A 26,086-nucleotide genomic window follows, 5' to 3' on the forward strand; every position below is an offset into this window, starting at 1 on the left:
AGGGCTGTAAAAAAAAATTTAAAAGTTTGTTTTGACTGGTAGGAGTTTTTGGGAGGAGTCATATCACTACCTTGACCCCTGGAATCTCGTTGGTGTATGGAGGCACCTTAGACTCCTGGTTTTAAATACTTATAAAAGCTTGGTTGAAGGTAAATTGCTGCAGGTAGAATTTAACTTTCAAAAGATGAATTGGTCTCTTCCAATAGGAAGGATTGGGCCCTGGTGACACTACAAGCACTTTCTGTGGAACGCCAAATTACATTGCACCAGAGATCCTAAGAGGGGAAGAATATGGTGAGTTGGTGCATAAACTTGTAAGTTTAATTACAGTGAATCACTAATTTAAGTTCCAATTTGCAGGGCACTAAGAGTACAGTTTTAATTAAGCTTACATGTTTTTACTCTGTGTTTTCTGAATTTTTAGTTTAATTTTCTCAGATGTACTTCAGACAGTTTGTGTTTTTTGACCCTCATAGTCATGGATGTACAGCTTTTATTAAAAGATATTTCTAGAAAGGGTGAGCTTTTTCCTGAAAGAGAACTCCTGCTTTGTGCTACAGAGCAGATATCACAACCCAATCCTTTTATGCTGGTTTGAGCTTTCAGCTGTTTGGATCAGGGTGTCGGACAACAGAAAACATAGAATTCGAAACAGTAGTAGTTTATAGGAGCACACTAACTACTGTTGTGAATTTAAAAAGTGGCCTATCTAGATGGTAAAATACCTGAGTACTGTCATTTTCCTATATGGTAACATAGCAGTCACAACTTTCAAAAATCCTCAAGTATCTTCCAGCTTTAAGAAGTATATTGACCTTTATCTTGGCACTGTTAATTGAAGTCTCACTCTCTTGTGGACCGTTATGGCCCAGCTACAAGTTCCTGAACAAATTACCGTTACTAATTTTTCTCCAAAGTGCTCTATTAAAGGCTATTCCTGTGAGGCACTGAGCCCTGCTGCTAGCAGTTTCAGTGGGAGTTGAGGATTCTCAGCTCTCTGCAGAATCAGGTCCTTAATCTCCATCAGTGATGCAATAAATGTCATTGTACCATTATCCTAGAACCAGGATTTATTACCTGAAAATGTGTTCTTTAATGCTTATAGGGTTCAGTGTGGACTGGTGGGCTCTTGGTGTCCTGATGTTTGAAATGATGGCAGGAAGATCTCCATTTGATATAATAACTGACAATCCAGACATGAACACTGAAGATTACCTCTTCCAAGGTATATTTAAGATTTGTTGTTTTTGTTTTTGTTTTGAGTTTGTTTTTTTTTCTTGAATCCCTTTGAAGGAAGAACGAAACACTAAATAATGAAAATTAGCAACCACCTTTTACATACTGTGGGTGCCTTCTCTCTTCCTTTTGATTTCCTACACAGCAAAGATGTAAGAGAGGTCTCAGTAGTTCCCATCATCTCATGACTACCAGTGATACTAGCATAGGTAAACAGGGCTGTAGTATTTCAGCTGGCCGCATGCTTCAAGCCTGGGAAGACACACAGGCTCGATCTGCTAAAAATAGCAGTGTGCATGTTGCGGCATGGGCGGCAGCTCAGATGAGCCACCTGAGCTCAGACCCAGGTAGGCAGGTGAGTCCAGGTTCAGGTGCCTAGCCTGCGGCATCACCCCTGCCACAGCATCCACACCGCTATTATTAGCAGGCTAATTTGAGAGGAGCTGCTTACTATGTGTTGGTCTTCCTGGGCTGGGAGACATGCTTCCAGCTACCGTGTAGACTTACCCAATGAGTTCAGAAGTAGCCATTGAAAACAAGGTTCAGAAATCTTGGGTTGAATCTATGTGTGTGCCCTCTTTGAATTGCAGTTCAAGACCATAAATCCATCGTTATGTTCAACAAAGACATTATCATTCATATTACTCTTATACTCTGGGATATTTTTCTCTTTCACCCTAGTTCTTTGGTACATATGTTTATATTCCTTGTATGTCTTATATTTTATAACTTACTTTGAATGTAACAAAATGAATTGAGCACAATGGCAGATGATGTGCTTCTAGAACTTGCTAGTTGCTTCCCACAGCGTGTTACACCCCGAGAATACTGACCTATACATTTATCCCCAACTTAAAACAGTTAATCTGATAAATACAGTGTAAGCGTTGTTAATAGTATTAGACTTGATGGTGGTCTCCAGACACCTGACTGGTCACATGCAGCTGGCTTGCCTTGATGCCAGTCAAGAGAAACGGAACAGGTGGGAGGGAGAGATGAAATGAAGACACAGTAGACCGCCTGACTGACTTTCTTCAGAAAGGGCAAAACACTCATTGAACCAAAGGCTATTAACAATACTTCAGTGATATTTCTTTTCCACTAAACCAACTGCTGTAATTGCCACAAGGATGTTAAGTTATCATCAGTAGGGACAGAACGTGCCAATGAAAGGAATGGGAGACCATGCATTAGACAGTGTGTCTGCTAGGTTGTGTCCAGAGTATGGAAAGGTTCTTGAAAACTGTATTATATGAAGGCATTGAGGGAACTTTCTGGGCACCAACCATATCTACCTGTAGTTTTGCTCCAGCTAACTTTTTCTGTTTCCCTATGGTGATTTCTTGGTAGCAGTGTCATAAGTTACTTTAATAGCAACTGGTTTGCATGGGTAGCAGTGTGCCCATTATTCTAATCAAAGGTAGCAGCGTGCACAACCATGTCAAGTACAGGAGCAATGCTGAAAGTGCTTGATTGGTAAAGAGTGAATTGCAAAGGTGTATGTGCATAGTCTCAGAGAAGGAAGAGAGGGTTGGAAGGAATTTTTCCCCAGGTCAGACTGGTGGTGACCTTAGGGTTTTTGTATTCCTGTGCAACATGGGGCCTGGGTCACTCTCCAGAATTCTATGGGTATATCTCACTTAATAAAATTCCCTGCCATTGCAGAGACCTCCGGCATTGGTGCACCAAGATCCCTCCCACTCTATGCCTGAGGCATATAATAGTTTAGTCTCCTGTGGGCTGTAATACTTTGGGTGTTGGATTTCGTGTGCAGATGCTAGTTAGTGCTTGTGGCTTTAAACTCTGACTCATTCTGAAATACCTCCTAGTGACCAATCTGACTGCCAGTGTGAGCAGTCTCAAGCACCACTGTGTACCCTTTTTAAAGTGCATAACTAGTCTCCAAAATACTCCTTGAGGGGAAATACTGTATAATGAAGGAAGAAAGTTGCTTGTAATGACACAATGGGGAATCCCCACAACCTCTGGTCCAGTGTAATATTTCCTCAATTGTTTAAAAATGTGAGATCACATTTATATAACCCCTTGATCAGGACTTTAAGGAGATGAAAAGCCTTTATACAATGTGTTTATCAGTATGACAGATGGGATGAAAGAAATGATGCATGAGATTAAGAATTTTCAGAAAGTCTTTAAATGTCACTGCTACCATAGCACTTTTCATGTGAAGATCCCAAGATACAAACATTAACTGGGTAAGCCTTGCAAAGTTAGAGAAAAGTAAATGCTCATTTGATGGTTGTGGAAGCAGGAACTAAATGTTGAAGTGACTTGCCCCCATAGTCATTAATGTCAGTCACACAAAAAAAGGAATTGCACTCAGGAGCCTTGACTCCTAATCCCCTGCTCTAACCACGGGATTCATTGCCCCCAGCTTTTTGAAAACAAAAATGAGTATGCTGGCTTTCTCTTCTGAGTTATGTCCTTAAAAGTCCATTTTATAGTACATTTAGAAAAGATATTAACCAGAGAGAGTGTGGAGTGACTTTTTATATTAAGAAAAAATAAAATAAAATTGTATAGCCTGGCAAATTTAGCAGAAATAACTTAAATAGTTGCTATATTAGTACATTGTCCCCGCAGTAATACAAATAAAAAGTTTTTATTAAAATCATAGTGGATGTCATATAACAGAGTGCAAAACATATTGGGGTTTTGTTTTTTTTAAACTTGTAACAGTTATCCTTGAAAAGCCAATCCGGATTCCAAGATTTCTCTCTGTCAAGGCCTCTCATGTCTTAAAAGGATTTTTAAACAAGGTAAGTTTTACAACACTGTTATTTATATAAGTTCAATAGCTCAGAGCTTCATGTTATAAAACATAATTAATTAAAAACTTAGAGGTGTATCTACTTTCTGTAAAGAAATTTTATAAAATCAGGACATATAGCTTCCAAAAAGAATCTTTTAAATTGCTGATTTTTCATGTAAAAATTTCATAGCATGGAACTTCATTTGAAAATGTACTAGCAAGTTGGCTAGTTAGTAAAATGGTCTTTTATAATGAAACTGAGTACAAAACCTAAGATAATTATTGGTCTGTGTTTGCAAACAATTATTAAATGAGTAGTCCTTACTAATACAAGCAGACCAAGTGAAATCAGTGGAACTATTGTCTGCATCAATAGGGAAAACAGCACATTTATTAAGTAAATTCAGAGTGTTGATATCACGAGAGATGCTGTAAAATAAAAAGTCTAAAATGAATTTTCAAACCCATGAAGTTTTGAAAACTAGATTGCCTTGATTTATTTTACCAACAGTGTATGTACTACTGCCTGTCCCTGTATGATCTACCTGCGCCAGTGAAAAACTGGAGACTTTGTCATGATAGAACAATGAAAAAGAAGTGTAAAGACAAACACGATATTGATTGTGTTTTCTCTTGTCTTCCACAGGATCCCAAAGAAAGGCTTGGCTGCCAGCCACAGACAGGGTTTTCTGATATCAAGTCTCACACATTTTTCCGCAGCATAGACTGGGATCTGGTAAAAATTTATTCTACTTAAGTATGTTAAATAGAGACATGTTCCTTCAATGTTTTAATTACTGTGTGCATGAACCTATCATGGTAAACACTCTGTTAATGAATACTCTCTTCAAAAATACAGTTGCTCATAACTGAAAGAATACATCAAACCTCAAAGTATTCATGTAAAATTAACTTCAGTTTAGGCTTTTCATTAATGTAAAAATGTTGGAAACTAGATTTATTTCATGGTCAAAAATGTGACTTGTTACCAAATATTAAGTGTAGTTTCACTCATGGTCTTTACTTTAAAAATGTGAGGTTAAATTTTTAGTAAAAAGACAATTGTGATATTAGGTAGAAAATAACAAAAACACATTATTTAAACCATAATAAAGTCTTGGGGGCCAATTAATTCCCTGAATTCTATTGGTAGGTGCTGCAGAACTTGTGCTGCAGCCCCTAGCGTTGGTCCTTGTAATGCACCAGGTGGACTTTTCACACCAACCCTCTCTCTCCCAGAAGAGCTGGGGTTAGAATTTGTCTGGGAGAGCCACAAAATGGGTAAGGTATGACAAGATTGGGGGGGGGGGGAAGGGAGGATGGGGAAGAGAACATATGCTGATTCAGCAGAGATCTTCCATTGGTGGAGTTCTTGTGGAGCCTTGCTTTTAATTTAAAGCTGCTGCTACCTGACAGTTTCCAATAGAGGAAGTGGCAACATGTATAGATTGCAACCTATTGTTCTTGATGGTCTAAAGCAAGTCCCCTCTAACATTTGTCTAAATCTTATATTTAATTGTTTTAGGCAGGTCTGATTCCAGGGAGGCAAAATATCCTAAGCAAGTCTTGAGTAGTGGTAAATGTAATGGGGACTTTGGAAGAAGTAGCAGCCTGGTATTCTGTTCCGGGGGGGGGGAAAAATACTAGAGTGAAGCTGTTATTAGTGTATGCTGTATGTAGAATAAGAATGGCCATACTGGGTCGGACCAAAGGTCCATCTAGCTCAGTATCCTGTCCAACAGTAGCCAATGCCAGGTGTTTTAGAGGGAATGAACAGAACAAGTAATCATCAAGTGATCCATTTATATGCATCATTTATATACATGGCATCAGACAGACACATAAGAAGGCAGTTTCCTTACAGTTTACAATATAAGGCCCCAGTCATACAAAACCTTACATATGTGATCCTTACTTACCTGAATAGTCCCATTGATTTAAATTGGGCTGTTAATATTTGTAGAATCGGGCCCTTAAAAGACAAAATGACCTAAGGAAGAGATGCGACTTGAATGCAGTATGATTGAGTAGTTGTGTTTTGCTTGCTTGCTGGTTACTTTCAAGCTTTACATTTTGTTTTGTTACTCCTTGCTCTTAGGGATGTTTTTGGTCTATAATGTGGGATAAGATGTACTTCTGTTTCAGTGGGATTTGCAAGAAGGTGCATGCAGTGTTTAAAAGTTATGATCAGTTTAAGCGTCAGTTGATCTAGAAGAATACCAGTCACTCCTTGATTATGTCCACCGCTATCATCACGAAATCATCATTAAAAACTCTTATCTGCTACACTAACTACTTTATGGCTAAGGTGCCAACTATATCAGGAACATTATTTTAGTTAGCTATGTAAATTTTTAATAGCTAGTTTAATGATGGAGATGCAAGTATGCATTATTATTTTTTGCAGTACTGTGAACTCTATAGGAAATATCGTAGAAACAGGAGGTAATGACTCGAGCATCATGAGAGAAGTTTTCAGAGAAAGGGAGAAAACAGAATGATTAAATTTTTACTTTGAGGCTCGTCGTTCAGACCATCCTTATTGAAGTTCTTCATAGAAGAAGCTTTCTACAGAGGCAGAATGTCTGGCATTTCTATAGCTGTTCATATAACACAGAGGATCTGATTAAGCTATTAATAATTTGTGAAGATATAGGTTTTAAATAGCTCCCTTAATCTGGTGTGTGATGTTGTTGTTGTTTTACGGCATGCACCTTCAGGCACTATGATGCTAATTAATAGGATGTTTCTTAATAGAACATCAACATCAAACTTCACATACTGTAGCTTTATGAGAGAAGATTTTGTTGGATTCATTTTATATTTGTAAAAGAGACTTTTACCCTGCTTCGCTTACTTTATATTTCATGGTGATCACTTGGGAAGACCACCCCAAACTGAAACAGGGTGATTATGTAATCCTGGCTTCTTTTCAACAGAGCTGTGTCATGTAAATTACTATCTTGAGATGTAAATTATGCATCGTTTAACATTTTGATAAGATTACAGGAAAATCATGTTTACTTTGGGTCCCTGTCGTATTCTGTCTTCTATTTAGAAGATGATGCTGCGTGTAGTTGTTTTAGGTGTCACTATCCTTTCAGTGTAGGCCAAAATATTTCAGTTTTGTAAAGTGAATAAATAGAAGCCTCATATAAATATTTTTATTACTTTTTAATTTAGTGAATCTTCTTCTGGATTACAAGTGGTGAGGGGGAGATTTTCATTAAACATTTCTCAGTATCATTTACCTTGAAATACAGTGCCTTACACAACAAAACCAGAGGGTAAAATTGACAAGAAACTATTGCCAGGGTCCAGCCTGAGTGAAGTGCAAAAAATAAACATAATGTATAGATAGTGAAAGGAGACAGATTCTAAATATCTTTTCAGTGTTAGCAATCTAAGGTGTAAGTAGTAAAGGTAAAGACATTTTTCAGTGAATTTTAAACTTAATGGCCTGATTTTGAAAGGTACTGAGATTCCTCCAACCACGTAATTGGAAGCAAGGTGTTCAGTACCTCTTAATTTTGATGATTTTTTGCATGAGGGATATGTTATACAATAGGGGTCTATTATAACTTGAGTATTGGGACGTTGCTCTGCATGAAATGAGGCAGTAACATTCTGGAACCTAGTAAGACAGCTTTCCTAATTCTTTTAGAACACTTACCAAATGTTTTCTACTATATAAGACAAAATCCATTTATATTCCAAATCTCTGTTTCTTGCACTATGCCTTACATAATAAAAGCAATACTACAAAATTGTGGTTGATGTCACTGCTTAGGTGTGCAGAGATACAATGGAGGTGGACCTAGAATAAAGATGCAGTTAAAGAGTGATATGTCTGACAAAATTAATTGCCTACAAAATGCATTTTGGGGGGAATTGTAATGGAGACCAGTATAAGAATATTTTATTAATACACTCGGTGGAGTTTTGTCCATTCACAGCTAGATCTGAACTTGGCCCATTTATGGTTGTGATGACTTCCAGATGATCAGACCAAGTTGGCTGATAGTTTGATACGTGGCTTGAGAAGTAAACATACTAACCCTACATAATCAAAGATACGGAGACTGTCAATAAGTTCAACCTAAACAATGATCAGTGATTCAGTGAGAAGCAAAGTTATTGTGGGAATGAAACTGGAAGGAAGCGAAAAATATAGTCTTGGAAAATAGAGTACATCAAGAGCAGTTCCAGGTAACATGGAAAGATTGCTTCCAGACAGGTTAAGAATTCTTAGGAATGTCCACCTCAAAGGAAAAGAGCACTTGCATTTTGAACAAAAGGCCACTGATTTCAATAGGAGTTAGGCCCTTAACCTGCTTAAGTGCCTTTTAGCATCCCACTCACTAGGCACCTGTCTGAAACTAAATACCTTTGAAAATCTGGCCCAAAGTAAACAATGCAATTGGATAAGAAGGAGAAAAAAATTACAGAAAGATCTTTGGTAGTAAGGTGAAAATGACACTGATAAGCAGTAAGAAGAAACATCATATTTATGTGTGAAGTACATACAAAGGTGGTTAAACATTTTTTAAATAGAGCAGTTTGAATAGTGTTGAGTGGATGAAGAAGTAACTAACCTTTCACTTAAAAGAATAAGCAAAACCTTTTTGGAAGATGTTGACAAAACAATATATCGAATATTTGTATCTTTAAAAAGAAGACTAAGACAGCAGAGAGGGAGCATAGAGCTGTGATCTACCTAATGCAGAGCATAACTATTTGTGAAAGTCATTGCTGGGAAGATTGTACTTCAAGGCTTTCTCTTGCTATGTGTTATGAGCTTACTTCCCAGAAGTTACAAAGAAACAAAACTAAAAAGAAAAATTACCTTAGCAGTCTGGAGAATACATATGTGAAAGCAGGAAGTGCGACAAAGCTGGTTAAGGATGGAGTCAGGAAATACCTAGAGGGATTTCATGGAGGTGTAGGGCAGCAAACCTACAGAAATGTTGTCTTTAATAAATTAAATCTTTGCCTCTGTGGCCGTAAATAGAGAGGCATAAAAAGATAGATCAGAAAAGACACATATGGGACTCAGAATGTCAGAAAAGATTGTAATTTTCAGAAAGCAAGCTGATTTCAGCCTTAAATTAGCTCAGTGAATTAGATATACCCCTCCCTGAGATTCTTAAGGGGGCTGATAAAACTGATTCGAATGCATTTTGTGGCAACTGATTCCTCAGTTCCTCAAATTAAAGGCTGCAACACTGCCACCTACTTGTCAAAATAGACTTTTACTTTCATATTCCAATGGATGTAAGATCATCCTAAAGATAGAGTTCAGTTTTTACTCTTTCTACTCTTTGAACACCATCTTATATCCATTCAGAATGCTGCTGCAAAAATTATTTTCCTAGCCCATCACTTTTACCATGTCTCTCCTCTCTTTGCATCCCTCCGCTGTATAAGCCTAAACTAACTGCCCTCACGTTTGTGGCCTGTTGATGCCCATCTCTGTCATCCACATGTTAAATTTCCAAACAAGCATCTTTGTGTTGTCTCCTGGGCCTGCCTCTCACTCTTGGGTGGAGCGCCCCATAAACATCCACAAAACTAACAGGCTTTCCCTCACGTTTGTGGCCTGTTGATGCCCATCTCTGTCATCCACATGTTAAATTTCCAAACAAGCATCTTTGTGTTGTCTCCTGGGCCTGCCTCTCACTCTTGGGTGGAGCGCCCCATAAACATCCACAAAACTAACAGGCTTTCCCTCACGTTTGTGGCCTGTTGATGCCCATCTCTGTCATCCACATGTTAAATTTCCAAACAAGCATCTTTGTGTTGTCTCCTGGGCCTGCCTCTCACTCTTGGGTGGAGCGCCCCATAAACATCCACAAAACTAACAGGCTTTCCTCCTTCCAAACCCTCCTTAAAACTTTCTTTTTCTGTGATGTCTACAAAAAGCTTAACATTAGGCTGCTGGTGTGCTGAGATCACGCCCTATCATACCGACTGATATTGTCTCTGTTTCCATGCACTCCGTCTGTTGTCTCTTGTTTTATACTTAAATTGTAAACTCTGAGGTAGGGACCATGTTTTTCTTCTCGTTTGTACAGCGCCTAGCACAGCGGTGTCCTGGTCCAAGCCCAGGGCTCTGAGGTTATGGTAATACAAATAATAAATAATCATGCTCAGTGATGATCTGCTTAGCTCTAGCAGTATATTCAATTGTTACTATCAAACCAGTGATGGGCGGATGGACGTGTGCAGGCACACACAGAGTATGGGTCCTTCTTTGGTAAATTTAAAAGAAAATAAAAGCTATTTATTTAGAATCTAAAGGTCAGGAACTGGTTTATAACTGTTTTAAATAGGTCAAATTTTGGGCCAAACTGCGTGACAGCAATTCTTTTAAGCTACAGATCAGTGCACCCAAAATCTCAAGTACTGTACAAATGTTGCATTCCAGTTGGCATAATTACAGACTTTCATGTAACACCACGTCCCTTACTGCTAAATAATAATACCCTCCCACAATTCCCAAGTATTGTCTTGTGAGCAGTCTTAGTCTGTATATTGATTTCAGAATCATGTCTTTTTATTGCAGGTTTAGTCCTTACTGTAGTAACTGCATCAAAACTTTTGCAGCTCTTTCAAAGGACTACAATATATAGGCAAAGCCCTGAAAAATTTAATTGGGTATGAAAATCATAGTTATTACTGCAGCAGAGTTTATGGGGTATAATACAATTAAGTACATTGATATGTTAGGATATAGCTTCCTTAAAGAGCAGAGAAGTGCTATTAAAATCAGTAAGAGAAGAAAGGATTCCCCATTAACTTTTTGGAGGGTGCAGGGGGGAGCATTCAAGTGCTGTGAGAGAATCTGTCAGCCTTGAAAGAACACTGAACTAAATTAGGAAAAATACAACATAAAATGTGTGTATTCCTTGTTGATCTCTATCGTTAAATGCTGCATATTCATTGTAATGGTTTCCATTGCCTGGCTAAACAAGATGTTTTATCAGGGTATTTTGACATTAATCTCAAAAGAATGTTTTCAACTTGAATTTATAGAATTATTTTACACTGTCCATTAAAGTCAGTAGCTGACTTTTTTGTTTTATAACAGAAGTAAATTTAGCTGTGAAAGGTTAGAAAACTGAATTGCTCTATTTTTCATCATAAAATAAACACACAAAAATCCCCACAATTGTTGTCCTAAAAGTGATTTTAAAAGAATCTTAAAATGAAGTCTTGAGCCTTTCAGTTTGAACAAAATTCTAATTTAAGTATTAAACCAACATTTTATGTGTTGTGCATATATAACAGGTGTCTTGGGGGATGGAAGATTGGTGGAGAATGGTTTGACTAGGGTCTTTTAGCTTAAGACTTCTGTGTCTAGTGTCAGAAACCCGAAGTGGGAGAAAACCCTCTTCTGAGCATTTCAGAACCACAAAAGATGTAGGTTCAGATCAGCTTCTAAAACTGGGTAAAAGTTCAGGGGGATCCTTAGGATGTCTGAGCCAGACTTCTCATCTTAAAATCCTACATCCCATTTTTGAGCACATGTAACCTTGTGTCAGAACATTAAAAAAGATTCGGAATCTTTAGATTTAGATGTAACTTTTGAGGGCTAGAATTGTTGCCGTATAATATTGTGTTAGCGAATTGAGTCACACATCAGCTCGTCATCTTACCGACGTTAAGTAACATCCATCATTTTAATCCTCATATGTCTTGGTTTAATAGACAATAAAATGTTAAATTGCAGCAAAGCAGATGGCTAAATTTTAACTAACATCAATCCTTGAAAAAATTTATTGTATAAAAAATTTTGTAATTGCAAGTAGTAGGTGATGTATTGGATCCAGATGTGAACACTGTAAAGAAGGAATTTTACACTAGGTGTGAAGTATAACAGAAAGGTAGGTCCCTAATTGAGGGGGTTTGTCAAAAGGTACTGGAATTATTTTTCATTTAATTATTGTTAAAGGGTATGCAATTCATATGTCCTTATTTGTACTATCCGTTTTTACTGAATTTATTTTCTGGTGACTTATAAAACATGGGAGTCAAGTAAACGAGACACCTACAGTAATATTTTTAATTAATGGGCTCTTACATAGATTCCCAAAGTATTTGGAAAACATGATCTCTCAAGGGGTATAGACACACTCCATCATTTCCTCCCCCACTCCCTTATATCTGCCCCACCTCATTTCATGGTTATCAGTCTTAAACTACTTGTTGACCCAAGGTGCAAAATGCCTTTAGCCACATTGAAGACTGACACCACTGAGAGGAGGCAGGCAGGCTTTTGTGGGCTTGGAGCTGTAGCAAGTGTAACTTGGCTTGGCAGGATTCAATTTCATCAATAACTATCAGTAAATATCAATTTCAGCTGATGGCTGAACTAGATTGGTGTTTTTTCCCCATCACAACAGTGGGCATGCCTGCAGGGATTGCATTTCACTAGTTCTGCAGCTGTGTAGGGAGCCCTCAGGAGCCCTGCTGTCACAGGAGTGAGGGAGCAGGCCCATGATTGTGGTGACACCTGATCCCTGCAGGTCCTAGTGGGGCAGAGCAGAGACCCTTGGCCAGGACTGCAAGGAAGAAGAGGACAGCAGTGCAGGGAGCAGTCTGCAGCCCCACTGTCAGAGACCCATTGTCTCTTTCCCCAGCTGGGAGTACTGGTGATCTGTGCTCTGCCTCGCCAGAACCACAGCCTTTCCCACCCCTTGCGCATGCAGGGGTTGGATGCCACTGGCCCCTGAGCCATGCAGGGAACCCCCTGCAAATCCGTTGTGATGGGAGTTCCTGCCCAGGCTGGCTCCCACATTACTGGCCGGGGAGTAAATGGGGCTAGTGACAGCTCTGCAGGCACAAGGTGCTGGGAAGACTGTAGTCCTGGTTCTGGAAAGCAGAGACCCTTGGCCAGGACTGTGAGGAGGGAGTGGTCCCTGCTGCTGAATAGCTCTGTTCCCAAGCAGGAGCCCTTCAGCAGCAGAGTGGCCTCCCCCCCCAGCAGGGACTTGTTGTCCTCCTTACAGCCCTGCCAGGGGGATTCTGCTGTGCCACACCTGTCCCTCAGCCTTCCCTGCACCTTGTGCCTTCAGGGATCAGCTGTCACCAGCCCCATGGCTGTGCAGGGAGTCCTCTGGAGCTCCAGTGTCACAGACCCACTCATGCTACTGATGTGCCAGGAGTGTGAGAGCTGTCCTGAGGTAGAAACTGTTCAGCAGCAGGGTGGCTTCCCCGTCCCCGGGGGCACATCAACCACAGCCTCCTTTGCACCATGGTCCATTGGGCTCCTCGGCTGCACCCTGCTCTCAGCATTGCCCTGATCCCAACCCTACTCACCACAGCTGTAAAAATACAAATAGTTAAAAATTGATAAATGATTAATTAGAAAAAATAAAAATCACATTCTGCCAATCCGAAGTATAACCTTCAAAAACCAATTACACAGGAATTATTTAGCCTTTTTCTGAAGTTTATCCTGCAAACTCTCTACCTTCTCTCTTTGCATGCTAAAAACTGGTTGTATCCATCAAAGATTAGATTATTTTCCTAAGGATATTGAATAATGAAATGCATGCCAAACACGTAAAAGGGGCCAAGACAGATTAATCACTGTATATGGTGCGTTTTTTCTTTTGAGCAGTAATTGTGTGACAGTGTAAGGGATAGTAATTACGACAGTGTAGAGGTCAGAGTTAGAAGTACGCCTATGTGTACCTGCCTCTACAGATCTCGGAACCAACCCATTAATATACTACAGGCTATCACATGATAATTAGCTAATTCTGTAGAACTGCGCCATTAATGAACGACAGGCAAATAAACATGCAGGACAGTTGAGCCACAAAAGAAAAGCGGGAAGGCAACAACAAACAGATATACTCTGCAGAGAACTGCAACTCTTCTAGAACTGAACTGAACTGCTTGCAAGTTAATAGAGGTTGCTGGAAGTTTCATATGCCAGGTAAGTGACAAAGGAAGAGAAGGCTTTGCCTTTGTTTAAGCAGACCATTGAAACTACCATGTCTGATCTCAAGCCCCTTTTAGAAACACAGGAATCGTTGTGCTGGATCAGACCAGTGATCCATCCACTCTAGTAGCCTGTATTCAATAGTGCCCAGTTTAGATTAGTGTGAAATGGACTATATGAGAGAGCCTGCTAGTGTCTTCCTAAGTTCAGGCAGGTGCTTGCTGGCTAATCACCTGAAGCATAGACAGCTATATAACTTATCAGTTTGTATCAAGTGATATGTCATCAGTATAAAAATGCAACTTTTTAGAGAGTTGCTCTGAATCTTCCTTGGAAAACTACAAGTTTAGAAACAATTCTGCCAATCTGTCATTTAATTAATATTATTTATCTCCTCTGTGGATGTTTTTCATGAAAACAAAATGATGTGATTTTCCAGAGTTTTCCAGGTACTGTCATCAGGTCTCTTCCAAAAGGAGTTTTGAGTCTTGATTTTCTGGCTGATATTTCTCTAGAGAAATGGTGACCTCTGGTGGCCAGCCAGGCTACTCCAAAGTGTGTATCCCACATAGGCAATAACAGCACAGAACAATGATCATACCTGGTAGTCTGTTTCCGGCAAAGCCACTTTCAGAAGCTTGAGTGGCTGGTAAAAATAGTTCCAAATGCTATGCAGTGTTGCTCGTAGGGATAGAGGAATTCCTTCCAGACCCCTGTGGTGATCAGCTTTATGCCCTGAAGCATGAAATTTGTTGTGGTATTCTTAACACTTGTAGCTAAAACATTATAGTCATAAAGTTATCCAGACCTTTTCATAATCCAGCCACAAACAATTATCTCTCTGACCGCTTTACCAGGAGCAAGGAGAAGTCCAGTGGCACCTTAAAGACTAACACATTTATTTGGGCATAAGCTTTCGTGGGTAAAAAACCCCTCCTCTTTAGATGCTCCTTTTACCAGGAGCATATCCTATGGGGATATGTAAGTAGTATTATCCCCTATGAATGTATCAAAAATATACCTCTACTATTCAGAGAAGGCAAGAAGAATTCATTTAGCCGGAATACATTTAACAAAGACTCATTCAGAAATAAGTTGTTAAACAATTCACTTGTGGACTACATGCCTTGTTAGGCTCATTGGCAGCAGGAGAAATGTATTGTTGAATAATTTCTGAAATCTTTTGTAAACTATTATTCTCAAGTGGCTTCTCAAGCATTTTGAATAAAGGAGCTCCTGTTCCCCAAAATGTTTTGTAGCTAGGCTTTCTTGTCCACTCACAAAGAGTTGATTTTACATTAAAAGAAATGTCACTGTTCGATAGAATTGGCAAAGAATTTCTTATAGGCAATTGATTATAAATTTAATACATTTATAATTATTATAGTAATCCTAATTTCTCATGGACTATCCAGTGAAGCTGGACTCCTGACACACACAAGGGATCTATTTTGTGAAATGGTAAATGGCTTACATAGAAGTTCTGAACATCAGCAATATTAAGATTGTAAGCTCTTCAAGGCAAGAACATGGCACAGAACTTTAACCCCAGGGACAAGTAGGGGGCAACGGTGGCTTTAACCACCTTTGCGCCGTCTCAATTCTTGGCTCCTCCAGGGCTGGAGCAGTCCCTGGCATAAGTTAGGCAACTTTTCCACTGCTGCCAATGGGCCAGCAGTGCTGCCCAGAAACTGCAACTAGACTCTCTCCAACTAACACCCTTCCAGCCCCAGCCGTGCCCCAGTATGTCCCCTGTACTGAAATTTGCAAGGGAGTTCTTGGAAAACAGACAGCAGGTGTGTTCCTCAGTTAAGAATGGTCATACTGGGTCAGACTAATGGTCCATATATCCAGTATCCTATCTTCTGACAGAGGCAGGTGCTGGATACGTCAGAGGGAATGAATAGAACAGGGTAGTTATCGAGTGATCCATCCCCTGTTGTCCAGTCCCAGCTTCTGGCAGTCAGAGTATGCATTTGCATCCATGACCATCTTGGCTAATAGCCATTGAGGGACCTAACCTCCATGAGCTTATCTAATTATTTTTTGAATCCAGTTATACTTTTGGCCAAAAGCCCTTGGCAACGAGTTCCACAAGTTGACTGTGTGTTGTGTGAAGAAGTACTTCCTTACGTTTGTTTTAAACATGCTGCCTATTTAATTTCATTAGGTGGCCCCTGGTTCGTGTGTTATGTTGTGAAGAGGTACAGAAATCTCCACACCATTCTTGATTTTACAGACCTCTGATCTCCCCCTTCAGCCGTCTCTTTTCTAAGCTGAACAGTCCCATTTTTTTAAAATGGCTCCTCATATGGAAGCTGTTCCATATCCCTAATCATATGTTGCCCCTTTCTGTACCTTTTCCAATTCTAATGTGTCTTGTTTTGAGATTGGGCGACCCAGACCTGCACGCAGTATTGATGGAGCAGGCATACCATAGGGATTCTCCTTAGGCCAGATCCAGGGCTTTGTCTTCCCAACCCCTTAACCCAGCATACAGGCGCTGAGAGAATCTCACCCTCTTCCTGTATATCTTTACAGAGCCTGGCACAGTGGGGCTGATCTTGTTTAAGGTGATGGGTGTATTTATAGTATGTATAAATAAATTTTTTGAATGATATTTTTGTAAATATTCTTATCTCCTCATCATGTTATCTGAGCATCAGAACCCTTGCTTTGTCCACCCTCTTTTCTTTTGTGCTTCCAAGAAGAGGGCAGGATTTTAATTGACATGTTAAATAAGGAAAACTTTTTTTTAAACCTTGGCATGCAAAATACTATGGATTTGTTTTTGAGATGAGACCATTTCAAACAAGCATTGAAGCAGAGAGAGCCGCTTCTAAGCAACATGCTGAAAGTAGAGATGCTGACAAAACTTTACAAACTTTACTGAAAAAAGGATGTTGGGGAGTGTACTGGGGGACCAGTTCCCATAAGTAGAGTTCTCATGTATTTGTGTGTGTTGCCTTACCATATTTCAGTGGCTTTCCTGCCCTTTTCCACAATTGGCCAGGTAATGAATTTGGATGCATGTTTAGACCCCAGTTCTTCTGATAAGCCTACACAGGCAGAGTCCTGGTAGATCAGTGGAGCTTCATGCGGATGCCAGGGACCACCTGTGCAAACATATTATGGAGGTGAGATGTTAGCTTGTAATTTGTCATAAGTAGAAGAGCACTAAAAACATGCAACCAGCACGTCAGATCTGTCGTTTATAATCTGCACAAAAATTGGAAGTCCATGTCTCCCCTGACCCTCAGCAAAGATTGAATAGCAGATGCTGTAATGAGCCTTGGGTTTCTAGGATTTTGTTGTTTTACATAATATACTACAGTAAACTTACTAGCATGTTGTAAAGAATTACTTTCTAAAATAAACATCGAGGTACAATTGATAAAATAAATGAAAATACTTTTGGTGAAGCAGTATAGACCAGCATTTCCATTGTGATAGTGCACTTAACTTGCTAATTGAGTCATTTGCAGTGTCTGTGCCCCTACTGTAAATTAGCAAGACCTTTCTGTATATACTACCAACCTTCACAAGGCCTCTAGACTTGTAGACTTTATTTATTTTGTCATTATAGGCACAAGGGTTCCAGTAGCAAAAACATATTTGTTATACCTTTCTAAGATGTTCATTAAGGCTGCTTTACTGTCAACACTGTTTTTGATGGAAAAATGCGGTTTTGACAGTGATTCTTCTTAGTTTTGTTTTGTTTTTGAAAAGTATCTACATTCCACAGAAAATTGTAACTTTTTGTCAAAAATACAACTGCGCAAAACCGGAAAAAAATTTTATTTGAAAAATTTTGATTTAAAGTGTTGCCTCCTTGGGGGTCTGTCTCTCTCTATCATTCTCCTCTCTGGGTTGGGTTTTTCCAGCTGAACTACATCTCCAAAATGGACTCCAGTCAGACTCCTGCATCATGGCAACTCGGCAAGAGGGGAGATCATGGGAATTAGTCTAAGGAGCCCTGCCCGTAGAGTAGAATAGGGGCTTGAGGGACCTGAGCTTACAATTCCCTTGAGGCACCACAACAGGATATCTGAATAGAACAGTGGATCTCAAACTTTTTTTTCTCAGACCACTTGAAAATTGCTGAGGGTCTCGGTGGACCACTTAATGATTTTTCCAAATGTTTGTACTGTTAACTAACTATTGTAAAGCGCTCTGGATAAAAGTGATATATAAAAAACCTTAATAACAAAATTTGTTCTACAAATAAAAGGACACAACTCATATTTTAACATCAGTAGTCTTACCTTTCTAATGCGATGGATGTGCCCTCTCTCTTTCCCGCCATGGCAGCTTCCGAGCTGGGGCTGGGAAGGAGGGGAGTCACTCCCTCTCTCCTCCACCACAGAGCTGAGGGCCGTCTCTCCCTGGCAGGCGCAGCCCTGAAGTTGGGGAAAGTCGCCTCTTTCTCTGGCTGCCGCTGCCTTGCATGTCCCAAATTCCTCCCCACCCCTTCTTCTTACACCACTGCCCCCTCATACCTATCCCCTGTTCTCCCCAAGGCTACCACCTCACCTTGCATGTAGGTGGCCCTTCATTCTCTTGTGTGCGGCCACCCAGGCACGGACCTTAGAGGAAACTATCCGTGGACCACCTGAATGGAGCTCGCAGGCCACTGGTGGTCTGCGGACCACAGTTTGAAAACCTCTGGAATAGAAAATATTGAAGGCTTGGTAAAATATTTTCAGTTTTCCACCAACAAGTTAAAATTTTCTACAGGAATCCCCCTCCCCCAACAACTGTAATGTGCATCACTGTAGCATTTGAACCCAGTCCTTCAAACCCCATTGCGTAGGGTGCTTGCAATTGGGAGTTAGTCCCACTGATATAAATGGGACTACTCCCAGTAGTTAGTTTGTAGGATTGGGCCTTTTTATAATTCTTTTAACTGAACCATGGACAGTGGGGAAATGTTTGAATTACTTTTGTTCATAGTTAGAAAAGACCTGCTATTTAAACTGGGTCAAACCTACTTGGTGTCTTTTACTGTATTGGTTTGTATTTTTCTTACAAAGCTGTTTCCATTTATCTTTTTTGTGATTCTCTCGCTTGTACTGATAGTCCTGTGAACTCTAGAACTATGCTTCAGAAAAAAATGTCAAGGTTATATGAAGGAATGTAACAAGCTGGTATTCTTTTATGGGTTTTAGAAAGCTTATGCTCAAATAAATTGGTTAGTCTCTAAGGTGCCACAAGTACTCCTATTCTTTTATGGTGTCTTGTGATGTATATAATTAAGTTTGCAAGTATGAACAAGTTTGTTACTAGTAAGTCGAATAGTATTTTTCTTAAAAAAAAGTGAGTTAAAATTAATGTAAACTCCTGTATAATTTGAAGCCTTACTAATTTAAAGAGCTGATATCCAGAGCTATTAATTACTAAACTGAACATTGACTCATCGTTCACCCAGGGTGTATTGGGCTTATTTTTCTGAAAAAGCACCTTTATAATATACTTAGTGTTTGGTTTGTGGATATTTGTTTTGGGACTGTGCCTGCCAAGTTGTACTTAAATTAATTTTTGCTGTTGTATTTTCTGAGTTTTGTCTATTGGGATATAAAACAAAGACTTATTTGAAGTTGGGAAGGCAACCAAATAAATTCTTTAATATTGGCTGGAGCTAGTTGTGATTCTGTTGAATCCGGTGAAGACTGCATTTGAAGGCGTGCTTTTATTTTGAATCTTTTATCAGAGCAGCCTACAGATTTTTTTTGTAAAAATCATTTAAAAAAATACATCTAGAATTGAAGTCAATAGCACAGGCCTTGTTATTGGAATTCAGAGTTGCTCACATCTTTGAATCCAGCCCCAGTATCAAAATTACCATATTTGGGATCTGTAATAGAATGGGTAGACTCAGACCAATCCCTAATGGACAGGAGTCCAGAGCATCTTTGACACCTGGCAACTTGATTCATAGGCTCTGCAGAGAAGAAACTTAACTCTTCCTTTGCTTTGAATTGTCTCTCCACATTGGGACTGGGGCATATATGGGCAATGTGGTGTGGGAAAAAGATTGTGCTAACGCTTCCTGTGCTGTACTTGTTGAGTGGGGAGAGGACTTTAGTTACCAGCGCTGCAAATCTGACACCTTCCATGAACACTACAAATAAAATTACCATTTCTATGTTACAATCCTTTCCCCCTATGATGATGGATGTATTTCCAGTGGAGTTCATCAAGATGTTTCTCAGCTGATTTATTTACCAGTATGAAAAAGCTATCTTGTGAGTTCAAGACAGAGGGAAAATGATATCCTGGTTTAAATTAGATTTTTGTCTGCTCAGTCCTACTTATCTAATGAATACTAGCTGTAAACATTAGAAAATAACCCACTGGGGAAAAAACAGTACAGAGAAGTCAAATTATCTTTCCTGTTGGGAATTTCACATTAGCCATTTTCTATAGGTATTTTTAAAAATCTTATATTAAGCTAAATGAGAGTTTATGCATTGAGATGGTAGTGTCTGGCACGTCTGTGCTGTTCTTCTAAATCTAAATCTGATCACAAAATCTAATTCTCAGTAGCTTGCAACTTTTTATCATATCATCAGTCACATTCTCAAGCTAATTCCTTCTATATTTGAATGTATAGCACTTTCTTGTTATCTTAGTGAGTACAGAGAGATTCAGATACTCCCTATTCAGTGAGCCAATAAGATTTCTTGCCTTTAAATATGTTTAAAATGCATTTTGTTCCCTACGTTGTCTCCCAGCCTGCCCGTAAACACGGTTACTTTTCTAATTTCCTTTGTTGTGGTCATGAGCATACTTCTCATTTGCACCCAGATACTGTAGTCACAAGTCAGACATTGGGAAAAAATGTGCCTTATTGTTAGCTACATCACTTGTCTTAGGCTCCCAATTTACTTCCTATCACATGCAAACCTGTTATCCTTCTGTTTCCGTAGGATACTTACTGTAGCATCAGACTCCTAGCATCATAAATACTATAAAGTCAATTTTATCCACATTCAAGAAAAGGGAGTCTTACATAATTTCATGTCTTCCTTTGCTATTTCATGTTGTGCCTTGTTTGTGGGTTTTTATTACACATTAAGACCCATAGCATGTTGAGAACTGTGCTCATTAGTACAAGGTCAAGCATCTTTCTATAGAGCATGAACAAGCGCACAGAAGAGACCTAACAAACAGCATGCTCAGTACTTAAGTGTTATAACCTTGTTGGAAGAAAGTGCTCTGAATTTTTGTACTTTCCTGAAGATGTTTTATACGTTAGCTGTTCCACTTGTTTGTGTTTGGTACAATTCTACTACACACAGAGTTTTTCTGTATTTAAATTCCTGCCTGTGAGGTTGATAAGCAATGTTGTTTTCTCCTGCTCATTCTTTCATAATAGTGTTTTCTGGTAGTTTGTTTGTGGGAGGAAACAAGGGGTAGAGGAGAGAGATTGATTCGGTTGTTGCACAATATGATTGGTACAAGAATTAGATTAAATATCCACAGTAAGATAAACAAAGGTTGGAAAGAGGCAGCCAGTGCCGCTTTGCCTCTAGTCTAGTGCATGTAAGCATCCACCAAAATAACATATTGCACTCGGGTTTCTTTGTTTGTCTTTCCTCTCATGAAGCAGAGGAAAGCTTTCCTGGTACTGTCAGAACACTTTCTGCATTAGGATGCAATGTGAAATTCCAAGTCATGATCAGGAGAGTTCAGATAAAAAATGTAAGCAGTGTATAATTATCTTGAAAAGCCATGAAAGTCCAAGTCCAATAGAATACTAACCAATCAAATGATAGTGATTTCTTGTCAGCTCTAACAGAGTTCTGTCACTTTACTATAGCATAATATACTTCATGATCTTGTTAACCATGGAGCTCTGTAACATGGTGGAGGCATAAAGGCAATTACAATAATACTACTTGTGACCAATGTTAAAATGTGACTTAACTGGCAAGAACAGAGCCCAAAATAAGTGGGCATTGGTTGACTGCTTGATCTAAATATATTACTCCAGCAACCAATGAGTGCTTGGATCAGTTGAATCCTTTCATTAGCTTCCAGAGCTTTGAACTCATCCCTGTGGTTTCCCATTGATTGCTCCCAAGCTGAAAATCTGGCCCTGTTATAAATCTTTTTGAACTGTCACCGGTAGGGATTTAAATGGATTGCCTCATTATACCTGTCGGTAGCTCCTTTCTCACCCGAGTATGTGATAAACTAGAGAATCTGGTAACTCTGGGGCGTAGCAAAGATGTGTCTTAAACTCTGTCATAATTTTGTGGTTTTAACACAACTAGTAGTTCCAAGTCAGAAGAGGGTCTTAATCACTTAGAAAGGCATTATTTACAAGTAAGGACCGAAATGTCTTGGCAGAATTGGAGAGAGAAGGTGGGTGAGGTAATTAATCTTTGATTGAGAGAGACAGGCTTGACAGAACTAAGCATTGTCAGCTAACATAGCTTCTGACTGTTGTAAATGTTATCTTGATTTACACAATAATAAATTTCACCCCTAAATAATAAAAGAAAAACGTAGGCTTGGAAACATCAGAGGAGATATCCGTTTTTTTAAAAGGAAGACTTTTAAACTATTTTTAATATGTCCTGGAAAAAAAATATACCTTTCTGTTTCTATCCTTGTGCACCTATGCAGAGTGTTTAGACAAGATGAGCACTTAAATCATGCAGAATGCTACTCAAAACCATGCAAAAGTTTGCTTGGCCCTGGATTTCATAAGACTCAAAACTCTGGCAGTGTTAGTTAAAAGGTTGCTACAGGTCATAAGCGTGGGCCCAGATTCTAATGTTATCTGCTTAAAACATAGGTGAACCTTGGCAATTTCAGCAGAATTTCATTTTGAACTTTTTAGTTTGTACTTGAAAGCCAAAGTGAAACTTGTGTGATGGGGCCTTGATCCCACAATGACCAAAAGTGAACATTAGTGTGAACCACCCTTGTGAAGTAAAACTGCTTGTTTGTCTATGGTTTAGTGAACGCTGGTGCAGAAGATACGTGTGGGTTGCTTAATTAACGTAGAGTGATATTTCTTTACATAGTAAAGACGTTGGCTGCTTTTGACATTTTAGTGCTTAGATGCAATTGCTTTCAGTGAATGTGAACTATTACAGTAGCAGCGTCTCCTCCATCACAGCTGGCTATTGATGCGGGCATTAGCAGAAACAGCTTATGCTTTTGCTCTGGAATTAGATTGGGAGACAAACAGATCTGGTTAAATTGACTTGACTGTTGGTGTGTATGATCTAGATGCAGCTCGCATCTTCTAAACGCTCATCTTTGAAACATGACAAAGGCACTTTACAGAAGCATTTAAGAGGAAAAAGTGAGTGTTTGGGGAAGCGTCTTGGCTTGAACTTAAAATAGATTGAAGGCCTCTTGAGACATATGTCCAGTTTATAAACAGTTTTGATACCAAGAATACGTAATTAAATGTTACATTAGTTTGTGTTGCACTCTGGCTTTATTTAGAGACAATGTTTGTTCTTAGATGAGGTATGCTGAGAAATATTTGGAAATTGCTTTCTCTCTCCTTTTAAACTTAAAGTTCAGTATGTTTTTTGCTGGTTTTTCTCAAATATTTGTTTTTGAAACCACAAAAGATGAATAAACAGAATGAACATCATTTAATGTGAAAATCCTTTAAATGCATAATATTTAGTGTTTGTCTCTTTCATCAATATTGGACGTGTAAAGTATGGCTGTAGTGTTTCATAGTGTATATATACATAGAGCAGGTGTAAGCTTTCTGAGAAGATTTAGTAAATATTCAATCTTTGATTTCCCCCCTCCCCTTTCCCCACCTTATTATTCTCAGCTGGAAAAGAAGCAAGCGATCCCTCCATTTCAGCCTCAGATCACAGACGATTATGGTTTGGATAACTTTGATACACAGTTCACCAGCGAACCCGTGCAGCTAACCCCAGATGATGAGTATGTTTTTTAATATAATTAAACAAATATGCATCCAGAAATGTATAATGAATATGAAGTTGTTGTAACGTTACTGAGAGAGTTAATATCTAAAAATGGAACCAACATTTTGAAGTTAAAGATACTAATGTAAATTCAAGAAATGTATAAGTTAACATTCTCATGGTGACATTTAGACATCCACATAATACATACTGTATATTTCAGAATACATCTAACAGACTAATGAATAATCAAAACTATGTGTATTGCTATTGTTGACTGTCAGCAACGTGCTTGGTGCTGTACAAACAGCTAAGAACATACGATGTCTGCCCCACGAGACTTAGTTTTGTATGGAGACAAACAATTTAGAGAGACACTGCATCAAGAACCAGTATGAGTTTGACATGATAGAGGACTCTTGCAGAGGGCATTATTGAAAGTCTTGGCTGGAAAAGAAAAAGCGTGGAATGAGAAGGGATTTGAAGGTCAAGAGGCCCGTTGCTTGGTGCAAGAGGAGGAGGACACTGTTCCGCGTATAAGGCAAAGATGAAGGCAAGATGCAGATGTGGTGCTTAGGAGGAAAACTTGGAAGCAGTTACAGGATGAGAGCCAAGATCATATGAACAGGTTCAGGGTATGGTAGGCGTTGAAGGTCAGCCTCAGAAGCTTGAACCCCTTTTAGAAAAACAAGGGGAAGCTAAGTATGCAACGGGAGGAAAATTTCAGTGAGACACATGAATCTTGTCATCTTGTTAGGCACTTGACAGACATATGTCTCATGCTGAATGAATAATACGGGAGGGGAGGATGTCCCTACCATGTTGCTTGTGACAAGGTTGGATGGCCTCCCCAGCCTCTTTTATTTTTGTTTGTTTTGTTTTGTTGCTGGATTGATTTTGCTGGCCAGCCCAGTACAGTGTGTTTTTGATAAGCATAGGTCACCTCCTTGTATTTTTCTGCATGTTGTCCAGTTGGGAAGCAATGCAAAGTGAATTGATTCATCCCTTTTTCCAGGCGCACAGTTTCTCTTTCAAGACTATTACATATGGCACTACTGTTAAATGTTTGTTAGAGTTTTACCTTTTTAAGGACTCAATTTACTGGCTCTGCTACTTGAGGAAATGGCACAATAGAACCTATGTTACATACTCAGCAGGACTGTTTATACACTGACATTTTTTTATACATTTGGCATTCTCATACCGTTGGGGTGAGAGAGAGTCAAAAGAAGCAAGACTTTCATTATTCAAATCCAGAATTTTAAAATGGAAAATAAACCAAGTCTCCATATCAATGGAGACTTTGGGTTTATTTGAAATTAAACAAGGCTCAGTTACCTTGGAGTTGATGAAATTAGACTCAGACTAGGAATTGCTAGGCCAGTTCTACTCCGAGAGAGCAGGCAAGTAAGCTGTGGCTTTCCATCCCCAAAGTTTGATTTCAGATGAGCTTGCTTACACATGCACCTTTTTGGTAGCTGGGTTTCTTTCCCTTTCCCTTATTAAAGTGGAAGTACTGTGAATTTCTTCACTATGCTGTGAAGTGATTTCTTCTGAATGGTTCCTGCCTGTGATCTTCCTGACTGGGCCTGTTCCCTTAAGGAAGTCTAGTTTAGGTAGAAGTGCACAGTTTTGAAGTCTTAACTTGCAATTTCATCTGAACCTTTACAGGTTCTAATTCAGGAAAGTACTTAAGCAAAAGCTACTGAAGATGTTGGGACTACTCATGTGCATAAAGTTAAGCCAGTGATGAAGTATCTTCCAGAGTTAGGGCCACAGTCCATAAACTCTGACCATCCCTATTATTCAGTGCTGAAGTACTCCTTACTCTTTTGTCAAACAAACAGCAAGGCAAGATGCCTTCGCCCCAAGCAAGCAAAGACTATCACACTTCATACTCACCATCAAATGGCCTCTCAGCCTAGAGCCACGCTGGACTCAGTAGTAACCTAAACTTAAGTGGGCTGCCTCCCTCTCTTGCTGCTTCCTAGCCTAACCTGAGTTGCTGGCATGGAAAGCAGGAGACAATCAGGACTCATTGCACTTCCTCTGTAGCAGAATGCTCACTAGTAACCTAGGGAACAACCTATTATCCAGTCTCCAAGTGACATCCATAGGAAGATTAGCTTGTTTTTCGAGGGGTAAAGACTACTATAACTACATTCAGAGGAGGAATGTGTAGACTGTGTTCGGGACCAGCTTGATCACAAA

General features: G+C 39.3%; 1 protein-coding gene across 6 annotated transcripts in view; it reads left to right on the top strand.

Annotated features, from left to right (window-relative positions):
• Window positions 1-26,086, top strand: part of PRKCZ (protein kinase C zeta) — a 159,719-nt gene that overhangs the window by 128,736 nt on the left and 4,897 nt on the right. For 5 of the 6 annotated variants that reach the window (XM_048824677.2, XM_048824678.2, XM_048824685.2 and 2 more), the window contains 5 exons: window positions 207-294; window positions 1,106-1,225; window positions 3,937-4,016; window positions 4,656-4,745; window positions 23,776-23,891. In XM_048824677.2, the coding sequence (XP_048680634.1) occupies window positions 207-294; window positions 1,106-1,225; window positions 3,937-4,016; window positions 4,656-4,745; window positions 23,776-23,891 (494 nt within the window). Of the gene's footprint in view, window positions 1-206; window positions 295-1,105; window positions 1,226-3,936; window positions 4,017-4,655; window positions 4,767-23,775; window positions 23,898-26,086 lie in introns of those variants that run through there. The other variant, XM_048824680.2, reaches the window with a different exon arrangement.

This window comes from Caretta caretta, chromosome 18 (genome assembly GCF_965140235.1).
Source record: "Caretta caretta isolate rCarCar2 chromosome 18, rCarCar1.hap1, whole genome shotgun sequence".
Lineage (NCBI taxonomy): Eukaryota > Metazoa > Chordata > Testudines > Cheloniidae > Caretta > Caretta caretta.